The sequence below is a fragment of the Ceratotherium simum genome, chromosome 4, assembly GCF_057802395.1.
Source record: "Ceratotherium simum simum isolate JZ-2026a chromosome 4, ASM5780239v1, whole genome shotgun sequence".
Classification (NCBI taxonomy): domain Eukaryota; kingdom Metazoa; phylum Chordata; class Mammalia; order Perissodactyla; family Rhinocerotidae; genus Ceratotherium; species Ceratotherium simum.
The window spans coordinates 42,411,370-42,423,804 of record NC_141903.1 but is presented as its reverse complement, the minus strand read 5'-3'; the positions used below and the strand labels follow the sequence as shown (position 1 = coordinate 42,423,804).

The 12,435-nt window shown below is 40.0% G+C and overlaps 1 protein-coding gene across 4 annotated transcripts in view; it reads left to right on the top strand.

Annotated features, from left to right (window-relative positions):
* RAD50 (RAD50 double strand break repair protein) overlaps window positions 1-3,617 on the top strand; it is a 70,630-nt gene extending 67,013 nt beyond the window's left edge. For 3 of the 4 annotated variants that reach the window (XM_004420214.3, XM_087429821.1, XM_087429824.1), the window contains 2 exons: window positions 185-318; window positions 1,764-3,617. In XM_004420214.3, coding sequence (XP_004420271.1) covers window positions 185-318; window positions 1,764-1,950 — 321 coding nt within the window. In that variant the 3' untranslated portion in view covers window positions 1,951-3,617. The remainder of the gene's footprint in view (window positions 1-184; window positions 319-1,763) is intronic. The other variant, XR_015551966.1, reaches the window with a different exon arrangement.
* The last annotated feature ends 8,818 nt before the right edge of the window (window positions 3,618-12,435 follow it).

Here is a 12,435-nt window from a genome sequence, read left to right as displayed (position 1 = left end):
AAGAGTCTGTCCAGTTCCAGGTTCTACCAAACAAAAGAGCAGTGATTTACCTAAGGTCAGTGACCCTGTGACATTGCCCCGCCTTTCCCCTCTAAAAGAGAGATTAAGCCAGGTCTACATGCTTTCCTAAATTGAATGAGAAAAAGGTCTGTGCAGCACGCTCAGCTTTGGTGCTTTTTTCCAGGTATTAGCGTCACTCATTATTCGCCTGGCCCTGGCCGAAACGTTCTGCTTGAACTGTGGCATCCTTGCCTTGGATGAGCCAACAACAAATCTTGACCGAGAAAACATTGAATCTCTTGCACATGCTCTGGTTGAGTAAGTTTCTCAAATTTGGGAGCAGGTTATGATACTTTTTAAAGTAAGATTAAGCGAGTTCTATGGTGAAAACCCTCTCTAGAAGTATCTTCCTTAGGGAAGCTGGTTGGTGCCAGACCTTAGGCTTTACCTTTAGATAGTAATTTTTCAGTCTTAAAAAAACTAGATGATGAACAGTAGCCCCAGACACATCTGGCATCTCCCCAGGTGTGTTCACAGAGAAACAAATGGTGAGGGTTTCCTGGCTTGGTTTGGTTTTCCCACCAGAGCTACCCACATATCATGTACAGGAGTTAGCATGCCCTGCTAAAACATTTCTGAGTGGTGATAGTGGGTTTTGGACTGTCTCCCCAGCTTTTCACATGTGTCAGACAACATCTGTGAGGAATGAGAGCTCTTATTCAAAAAGTGTATTAGTGGTTAAGTAGAATCCAGAGGGGGTGAAATTGCACACACCTTTTCCACATTCACCTGTGGTAGGTGCAGGCTCCAGGGATCGGCAGCCCTTAAGGACTGTGCTGGCAGAGGAAAGGCACTTTCCCTGAAGTAGAGAAGCTATTTCGGGTACTCCTGGCTCCAGGTAGACCTTTTCTGGCAGAAGTAATGTTTCCTGTCTGATAGCAGGGATTGGGCCAGAAGGAGATCTGAGCAACCACAGAGCCACCGTTCTCCAGCCATCTCTCAGCAGTCCTGCGTGACCAGCAAGTAAGGGCTGGTGCTTTTGAAACCTAAGTGCATCTAGCTCCAGGCAAGGGATAAATAAGTGGTTAGTTAAAAAGTCTTTCAGGTCTCAGTCTCATAGCTGGTTACCTCAGCATATAGATAATGAGCAAAAATGCTCTCGGTACACCCACTCAGGCCCTGTGTGTCATACTAATGATGCATCTAGTGACGGTGGTGGCAGAATTCTAAGTAGACCCAGCTCCTAAGAAGGCAGTGGGGCTTGAGTATGTTATTTCCCTCGCCTGTAGTCTGTCTTTTTTTTTTTTTGATTTATTTTGTTCCAGAGAAAACTAGTAACAGGTCAAGAAAACCCCAGACAAAGGAATAAGTCAGACTCCTAAAGTTGAGCAGCATAGATATTAAGGAAAACTCAGTAAAACATTTCCACCTGCTTTAGTAAGAACTTTATGTTCTGGAAGAAACTAGATCATATATTCTTACCAGTCCCTAAGCCAGACTAGGTGAAGATGCATCCCCACTGTCTGGAGAGAAGATGGGACTCCTACCTGGCAGGGCTGAAGGTTGGGGTCCACCGCACCCCTCCCTCATTTCCTGCGGGGCTGGCAGAGGCCCTGACACTCAGATGGCACAGGAAAAGCCTGGTCGTCACACATAGCACATGGTCATGTCATGTCTGACAAGGTTCTCAGTGGCTTTTTCAAATAAAGGAAAGAGTTATTTATGCTTATTAGTAATAAAATGTTCTAAATATATTGTTTCAGGATAATAAAAAGTCGCTCACAGCAGCGCAACTTCCAGCTTCTGGTAATCACTCATGATGAAGATTTTGTGGAGCTCTTAGGGCGTTCTGAATATGTGGAGAAATTCTACAGGATTAAGAAGAACATTGATCAGTGCTCAGAGATTGTAAAATGCAGTGGTAGCTCCCTGGGATCTTATGGTCATTAAAAATATTCAAGATTTAAATGCCTTACAAACACAGGTCTTCATGCAGCTGTTTATTTCTGGTATCAACTGAGTCAACAAGAAAATATATTCTTTAAAGGAGCTTTGTGTCTAGCATTTTGAAAGTCTGAGAGGTTCTAAAATGATTAAAGTTGTTTCACATGAAATTTGGCCTGATTCCTGAACTTCATCCCCCTCCAGGCAGCCTCTGACAGGCCTACGGGGCTCAACAGCAGCACACTTGGACTCAGCTTCTCTTCTTTCCTCCCCAGCACAAATGAATGATTCCCTGGGACCTGAAGCTAACTTACCTTGCACTTCTCAAAGCACTGTTGAGACGTAGCTTCTCACTGCCTTGACAATTTATGGTTTTGGCATTTAAAAAAAAATTCAGTGTTAAGTGTTACCTCTGAATTTATTTCCTTGGATGTGGTTTTAAAAAACTGAGTTATCAGTATTAATATCTGAAGATGACCATAAATGATGAGATTTTAATATTTGGCTCTGCTCTTTATAACTCTGAGCAAATGATCTTCCTCTCTGTGCCTCAGTTTCCCCAACCAAAATTTCAAGTAGTTGTTTTAATGGGGCTTCAGGGTTTGACAGGAACCATAAGTAATCAATCATCTAATGCAGTACCCACCATCTTCCCTCCCCAAATATCCCTGTAGGTAGTCGTCCAGACTTGGGGTCTCTTCTAGAGAGGAAGTGTCCCACTGAGCACATCAGCTTTGGAAAGCTCTGACCGAGAGCAAGGTCTCCTTTCAGTGAGGCTTGCTCTGCCATCATGAAGAAGTCTGTAACTCTCCTATATGTCTATCTTGTGACTCATCTTAGCCTCACCATCAATCCTGATTGCTCTCCAAGTGTGCATTCCAGTGTGGAAGGCAAGAAAGGCTCACTCACAAAGTCATGACCTGCTCCCAGTGGGGTCCAACCAGCCCTGGAAGAGCAGGCCTCTCATTTTGACTCCAGATGTCATTTTTCATAAAAGCACAATCGCGCTTTTTCCTGGAATTACCAACTGATGTCTTGAAGCCTTTCACAAGCATTCCACACAGAATGCTACCAAGTCATGCACTTTTGAATTAGAGTTTTATCATTCAGAGTCTGTCAGTCATGGCACAATCAGTTTTGTGCCATCTACAGATCTAATCAGCATATGGTCCAGACAGCCTTTCTCAACCAGAGTCAAGAAGAGAATTAATTAAGCCCTAAGGTCCTGAGGTATCTGTGGTAGGCTGAATAATGGCCTCCAAAGATATCAAGGTCCTAATCCCTGCAACCTGTGAATGATATCATATGTGGCAAAAGGGACTTTGCAGATATGATTAAAGCTAAAGATTTTGAGATGGGATTACCCTAGTGGGCCCTAAATGTAATCATGAGTATCCTAACAAGGACAAGGCAGAGCAAGACTGGTCTGCAGAAGAGGGAAAAGCAATGTGTTGGATGCCGAGATTGGAGTGATGCACTTTGAAGATGGAGAAAGGGCTAGAAGCCAAGGAATATAAGTGACCACTAGAAGCTGAAAAAGGCAAAGAAACAGACTCCTGTCAGAGCCTCCTAAAGGAACCAGCCCTGCTGACACCTTGACTTTTAGCCCACTTAAACTGATTTTCGACTTCTGACCTCCAGAACTATAAGAGAATAAATTTGTGTTGTTTTAAGCTGCTGAGTTTGTGGTAATTTGTTATAGCAGCAATAGGAAACTAATACAGTATCCATTGTATGTAATCAATTTCTCTGCACCTGAAAGGATACTAGTTATGTACTGTCCTTAAGAGAACTGAAGAAAGAGTTACTCAAATCATTTTCTGTGTTCTGTGGTTCACATAAAGAACCCTGATTGAGAACTGCTGCTCCAGACCCTCATCCAATCCTTGGATGAAACAGCCAGGCAGCATAGCCACCTGCTTCCTGTCCAAGGCCCTTTCTCATGACAATGTTCAGTCATCCTAATTAGCTTTGAAAAACTAAAATCACCCATAGTTACCAAACTAGCATGATCTTGACAAATGTACCATGAGAAAAAAACAGCAGACCAATTCTCACTCAGAGCAGAGATCCAGGAATTCATAAGTTAAGAGCAAATCAACTCCAGTCATAGTAAAATAAACACACACAAGAACCAAGGGTATTTTTATCCCAAGAATGCAAGAATATTTCAGAAAATGATAAATCTGTTCATAAGTCATCACCATAATCAAAGGGGAAAAAATTCAGACACCTATCACTGGACATTAATTAATAAAATTCAACTTCTAGCTTTAGCAAACTCATAATTTTGCAAAGAATAAAAGAATATTTTCTTAGTGTGTGTTTGTTTGCCATCAAATAAAACTAATAGTCATCTGTTCCCTATTCCCTGAATAGGGAAAGATGAAACATTTCCCATTAAATAATAAAACCAAGTACCTTCTATCAACAGGTTTCTGAAAGCTCTAGCCACTGCAGTAAGGAATAACAAAAAAAAAAAAAGGCAATGTGAAATAAATATAAAACAACATACATATAAAAACAAAAGTTATTTATAAATTAAAACAGACTTCCCAATTTCAAGTCTGATTTTCCCCTGAGGATGTGGCTTCCCCTTGTAGCCCTTTTGAGAGTGGCTGCTCTGTCTCCCATTCCCCTTGTATCAGTGGGCTTGGAAGTGAAGTAGATGCCCTTCTTGCTTTTCATTGCTGCTTCTAGATCATTCTTCTCCCTCTTACCCTCCATTTAATACCTCCTTCCTTCACACTTGGAATGAATAGGCATCACAGTATGGAGGTTAAGAATATGAGCCAGACTACTTGGGCTTAAATCCTAGCACCACCACTCACAAGCTTTGGGACCTTGGGCAAGTCATTTATCCTCTTCCTTCTGTTTCCTTATTTGGAAAAGTAGGTAAAACGGTACATATCTTGTAGGGTTGTTATGAGCATTAAATGACTTTATAAACTGCTTAGAACTGCCTGGCACACAGTAAGTACTGTGTGTTCAAAAAACCTTATATCTTCAGTTTACTTTTTTGTTGCAGTTATCTTTAGCCCCCCGCATGGTCACTTCCCCTTATTCATTGACAGTTTTAGTTCCCCGTTCACTTTCATTCTCCAATACTAATTTCATAGTCATTAGGGATTTCAGCATCCAGATGATGATCTAATACAACCCCCTGACCTCTCAACTGCTTGTTCTCCTCCAGTGAGAAGGCACTCACTCCATAGACTTACTCCAGAGTCGAGTCCTTTTAATAGTAACTGCAACCCTCCACAATCTCAATTTTAAGCATCTCACTCTCCAACAATTCCCTGGTATCTTTACAATTCACTCCTGGAGTCTCCAACCCCTGCAATTCTTTGAGCCCACCAGGATTTCAATCCATTGAATCTACTACGTTTTCACTTCTTCCCCTCCCTCATGCCTTCTCACCTTTTACAACTTCAATTCCATGGTCCATCACTACATCACGGTCTTTGAACTGTCTTGCCCCTCTTCTAGTTTCAAACTGTTCTGACAACCCCCAACGCTGGTTAAATGTAACTCTGCCTTCTCCCTGCCCATGCAGTTTCCTTTGCTGGCTCCTCATTTCTCTGAGTTTTTGATGTAGTGCTTTAGGGCTCAGTCTGAGTCTGCGCCTCTTTTCTTCTCTACACTCGCTTGTTTGGTGATCTCATCCAGTCTCATGGCTTTAAAATTATCTTAGTTTGGGTTCTCCCAGAAGCAAAACCTGAAACAATGATTCAAGCAAAAGTAAACAGTAAGAGACTGGGAGAATTATATAGAGATGAGAAGGCAGCCAATGAAGAGTGTGTTCTTAAGCCAGCTACCATGGTAGGCAATTGAAGCTTAATCCCATAGGGAGACGCTGAGAAATTTGGCAAAATATATACTTCAGAATTATCCCCCCTGAGGGGTGAAAGAGCTGGAGTATTTATATACCAACTCCTGAGAGTCACTAACAGAGAGCTATTCCAGAGTGTGTTAGCTACTGGCTTCCCATGTAGGCCAGCAGAGCTGCCTTCCATAGTTTAAAAAAATAAAGCCTTTTGACAGAGATGCAGATGGCAGCAGACAGAAGTAGGCTGGAACACACTAGAAGTTCTTAGGATAGAGGCAGGACACTGACAGCAACTTTAACAATCATCTAGATACTGACTCCTCAAATAAGTCTCTAGTCCAGATCTCTTCTAAGCTCATATTCAGCTGCCTAGTTGCACTTTAATAGACATCTGAAACTTAAAATAACCAAAACCAATCTTTGCCCCAGAATGTGAACCTCCCGTAGGCTTTCGATTAATGACAATTCCATTCTTCTAATTGCTCAGAGAAAAATCTTGGCATCCTCCTTCATTCTATTTATCTCACATACCACATCCAATCCATCAGTTTAATACTATGGGTTCAATTTTCAAAATATATCCAGAATCTGACCATGCCTCACTATCTAAACCACCACTGCTCTGGTCCAAGCCACCATCATCTCTATCCTGAATTATCTGTGTAACCACTTAACTGCTCTCAGTGATATGGTCCTGCCCCACCCCACCCCCTACCCCCATTTTGTTCTCAACAGAGCAGCCAGTCATATTGTTAAATCAAGTAAATGTGTTCATCATAGGGGTGTAGGTTAGCAATTCTTTTTTTTTTTTTTTTTTTTTTTTTTTTTTTTTAAAGATTTTATTTATTTTATTTTTTCCCCCCAAAGCCCCAGTAGATAGCTGCATGTCATAGCTGCACATCCTTCTAGTTGTTGCATGCGGGACTCGGCCTCAGGATGGACGGAGAAGTGGTGCCTCGATGCACACCCGGGATCTGAACCCGGGCCACCAGCATCGCAGCGCGCGCACTTAACCACCAAGCCACAGGGCCGGCCCTAGGTTAGCAATTCTGAAACCACTCTTTATATACTAAGATCAAACACATATATTGTAGATTATGAGAACTAAATTTCTCACTGTTGGAGGAAGATGTTTGCATCAGGAAAGGGGAAAGACTATAAAAATAACCCTGTGGTGTTGGATTGAATCCAAAGCATCAGTGTAAATTACTGGTTTTAGTATATAAAGAATTTCTACTTCCATAAAGGAAGAGTAAGAACTTCCGAAAATCTGCTTCTCCATAAAAGCAGTAAGAACACTGGCAAAAACTGTCAAAATAAACTTTTTCGGAACTTTGGAAATTAACTAAAGGCTTACAACAAGCCAAGGAGTGTTTATTCAAGGAAAACAGTTGATCTCAGTGGGAAAAGCCAATGGCATTTTAATTTACCCTAATGCCACTCCCCTCTCCCTGTCTCTGTGGTAGCTTTGAAAACCAACAATTCCATAACTACCGTACCTGTGAAAACCAGCAGCCACTGGAAGGAGCAGTATGGATTTGACACTCCCCAAAATCTTGAGCCCCAGAGAACTGCCACTATTTGAACTGTCTGGCGGCTCACTGAAACTCTCTATCCTCAGGGCCTATCTTTATTTGACCTGATGCAGGCTCACTCTGCAAACAGCCCTACCTGCTGTAGGCTATCAGTGGTAATTGGTTAACATTGCAGCTGCCTGAGGCAGCATGACTAGTTGGGGCCAATAAGAGGGTAACCAAAAAACTTAAAAGGAAAAATTGGGGAAGGATATGTCCATGGGGGCTTTGACAAGCTTGAAAATATTCCTGAGAATCTAGAAATTTATGTGTGTGTCAGAGCTTTGTGCATACTCAGGCAAGACCTGAGAAGGCCCTAAGCCCTCACCTCTGTCTGACCTTGAAATTCTATTCATACAAGAAGCAAAAGCTAAGGCACAAGTTGTAAATTGTCTGCTGGAGCATTGAAAACATGACCCAAAAAGCGCTCTCTCCCCCCCCTTCTCTCTCTCTCTCCCTCCCTCTCTGTGTCACACACACACACACACACACACAGCCCTTCAACAAAGGCTTATATTGTATAAATTGAGCTATATAGGAACAGAGCTATATAGGAGCATTTGAAATAGAAATTAAGTTGATATTATCTAAGATGTTAATTTGTAATTCCCAGGGCAACCACTAAGAAAATAACTCCAAAAAAACCTATGGTAAAAGAAACAAAGGAGTTAAAATAGTGTACTAGAAAATATATACCTAACACAAAAGAAAGCAGTAATGGAGGACTAACAACAACAACAACAAAAAGGCATGAGACAGAAAACAAATAGCAAAATGACAGACATAAATCCTATTTTATTGGTAATTACACTAAATGTAAATGGCCTAAACACTCCAATCAGAAAGCAGAGGTTAGCAGAATGGATTTCAAAAAACAAGAGCCAACTATATGTTGTCTACAAGAGACACACATTAAATTCAAAAACACAAATAAAATAAAAGGATGAAAAAATAAATACTATGCAAACAGTACCCAGAAGAGCTGGAGTGGCTGTACTATATCAGACAACATATATTTTAAGACAAAAAGTGTTACTAAAGATAGAGAAGGGCATTCTATAATGATGAAGAGGTCAATCCATCAGGAAGACACAATAATTATAAACATTTATGTACCTAACAATAGATATATGAATGCAAAATATATGAAGCAAAAACTGACAGAATTGAAAGAATAAATAGATCATTTCAACAATAACAGTTGGAGACTTCAATACCCCACTTTCAATAATGGATAGAAGAAACAGAACATCATCAAGGAAACAGAAGACTTACACAACATTATAAACCAACTAGACCTAACAGACTCCACACAACAAAATCAAGATATACTTTCTTCTCAAGTGCGCATAGAACATTCCCCAGGATAGATCATATGTTATGCCATAAAATAAGTCTCAATAAATTTAAAAAGATTGAAATCATTAAAAGTATGCTCTCCAACCACAATGGAGTGAGATTAGAAATCAATAACATTCCTCAAAAAATCGAGGATAGAACTACCATATGATCCAGCTATTCCACTGCTGGGTATTTATCCAAAGAACTTGAAAACACCATTGCATAAAGATACATGCACCCTTGTGTTCATTGCAGCGTTATTCACAATAGCCAAGACTTGGAAGCAACCTAAGTGCCCATCAAGGGACAACTGGATAAAGAAGACGTGGTATATATACACAATGGAATACTACTCAGCCATAAGAAACGATGAAATCCAGCCATTTGTGACAACATGGATGGACATTTCAGGTATTATGCAAAGCGAAATAAGTCAGAGGGAGAAGGTCAAATACCGTATGATTTCCTTCATTAAGTAGTAGATAATAACAACAATAAACAAACACATAGAGACAGAGATTGGATTGGTGGTTACCAGAGGGGAAGGGGGGAGGGGGGAGGGCGAAAGGGATAATTCGGCACACGTGTGTGGTGATGGGTTGTAATTAGTATTTGGGTGGTGAACATGATGTAATCTATGCAGAAATAGAAGTATAATGATGTACACCTGAAATTTATACAATATTATAAACCAATGTTACTGCAATAAATAAAAATTTAAAAAATAAATAAATAAATAAAACTGTTTAAAAAAATAAAAAAAAAAAAAAGAAATCAATAACAGAAAGCCATTTGGGAAAGTCACAAATACATGGAAATTAAACAACACACTATGAAATAACTAATGAGTCAAAGAAGAAATTACAAGGGAAATAAGAAAAGATTTTGAGATGAATGAAAATGAAAACACAACACCCAAAACTTATGGGATGCAATGAAAACAGTACTTAAGCGGAAAATTAATAGCTGTAAATGCCTACATTTAAAAGGAAAAAAGATCTCAAATCAATAACCTAACCTTCCTACTGGATCATATAGTAATCCTGTTTTAAATTTTTTGAGGAACTGTTATAGCAGCTACACCATTTTACATTCCCACTAACAGTACAGAAGGGTTTCAGTTTCTCCACATCTTTGTCAACACATTTTCTGTTTTTTTGAGATTCTATACTATACAGATTCCTACTATAGATTGAATGTTTGTGTCTCCCCAAATTCATATGTTGAAACCTAATCACCAATCTGATGGTATTTGGAGGTGGGGCCATTGGGAGGTGATTAGGTCATGAGGGTAGAGCCCTCATGAACAGGGTTAGTGCTTTTATAAAAGAAACCCCTTAGAACTTCCCTCGCCCCTTTCACCATATAAGAACACAGCAAGAAGATGGCCATCTGTGAACCAGGAAGCTAGCCCTCACCACACACCAAATCTGCCAATGCCTTGATCTTGGATTTCCCAGACTCCAGAACTGTGAGAAATAAATGCTTGCTGTTTAAGCCACCCACTGGTATTAAAATTACCAGTCTATGGTATTTTTTTTATAGCAGCCCAAACTGAATAAGACAGAAATTGGTACTGAGAGTAGGAGGCTGCTATAACAACCCATAGAATATACAAATGGCCAATCAGCGCATTAAAAGATGTTCAACATCACTAATCTTTAGGGAAATGCAAAGCAAAACCACAGTGAGCTACCACCTCACATCCATTAGGATGGCTATCAAAAAAACAGAAAATATGCTGACAAAGATGTAGAGAAACTGAAACCCTTGTGCACTGTTAGTGGGAAAGTAAAATGGTGTAGCTGCTATAACAGTTCCTCAAAAACTTTAAAACAGGATTACTATATGATCCAGCAATTCCACTTCATGGTATATATCCAAAAGAATTGAAGTCATGAGGTCATACTGATATAAACTAGTACTTAATTAGATAATGAAAGAGGGACAAAGGACAGCTCTTCTTTAGAGTAGAATTACAGGGCCGGCCCTGTGGCTTGGTGGTTAAGTGCGCGCGCTGCGATGCTGGTGGCCCGAGTTCGGATCCCGGGTGCGCATCGAGGCGCCGCTTCTCCGTTCATCCTGAGGCCGAGTCCCACGTACAGCAACTAGAAGGATGTGCAGCTACGACATACAACTATCCACTGGGGCTTTGGGGGGAAAAATAAAATAAAATAAAATCTTTAGAGTAGAATTACAAATGATAGATGTAGAAGAAAAGAGGGAAATAGAAAAATCACCATTAGGCAAATGCCACAGTAAAAATTATGTCAGACAAGATCCACTGATGGGTGCTAATATTAGTGGGCACAATTTGAGGAGAAATAGAATTTATATAGTCTCAACCTATCTCCTCCAATATATTTATTAATTTAAAAAGAAAAAGATAGTAACTTTACAGTGGAGAAACCTGGTAGAAACCATTTTAACCAAGTGGTGAAGGTCAACATCACCATAGTAAGACATATTGGCATTATGAACCCTGTGACATGCACTAAGGACATAATTTCATTTCTGTGATTAACTTGCCAAAAATGCATACCTTCAGTCCAATTATGAGAAAACATCAGGAAGACTGGAATTGAGGAACATCTGACAGCATAACTGATCAATACTCTTGAAAAGTGTCAAGGTTATGAAAGACAAGAAAAGACTGAAGAATTGTTACAGACTGCAGAAGACTAAGGAGAATTAACAACTAAAAGCAATGTGGGATCCTGGGTTAGATCTGGGAACAGGATGTTAGTAGCAACACTGTTGAAATTAGAATAAGGTCTGTAGTCTACTTAATAGTAGTAAACCAATGTTAATTTTTCTGTTTTTGATAACTGCACTACGATTATGTAAGATGTTACCATTAGAGGTAGCTGGGTATGGGGGAATATGGAAACTCTCTGTACTATTTTTGTAACTTTTCTATAAATCTAAAACTACTTCAAAATAAAAAGTTTTTTTTGAAAAAGAAAAAAGCAAATCAAGTCATGTAACTCCTCTGCTCAAAACCTCCATTGCCGCCTAGTTCACTCATCATGAAAGCCCCGTCCTCACAATGGCTTATGAGGCGCCATATGCTCCGGTCCTGTTGGCCTCTCTGATGGTATTTTATCATGCCCCCCTCACTCCTTCCAGCTATGCCAGCTTCGTTGCTAATTCTCAACACAGGGGGCATTGTGGGGCCTTTGCACTTGCTGTTCCTTCAGCAAGAAACCTCTTTCCCCAAATATCTGCAGGGTCACTCCCTCACGTGCTTCAGGTCTCTGCTCAAATAACACCTTCTTGGCAAGGACTTACCTCACCATTCTGTATATAATCATATATAATCATATCCATTCTGCCTGTCCCCCTCCCTTTTTTTTCCTGTCCATTGCACTTGTCACCATCTGACATTATATATATATATAATTATAAATGGTTCTCTGTCTCCACCTACTAGAACGTATCTCCAAGAGATAAGGACTGTGCTGTTTTGTTTAGTGCCTGGCATACAGTAAGCACTTAATAAACATTTATGTAATAAATTAACTTGTTATGTGAGTTATTTGTTTAAAATATGCCTTCCACACTAGGCTGAATATTTACAAAGACAAAGATTTCACTTTTAAAAATACCAACTATCAGTAAAATTCTCAGATTGATAAGAAAAGATATCCCATCAATGAAATAAGACCACAGTGCTATTAGACACACACACATATTCAGAGAAGAGTACAGGATCTTGGGATGGAAGATAATGTTATGGAAACATCT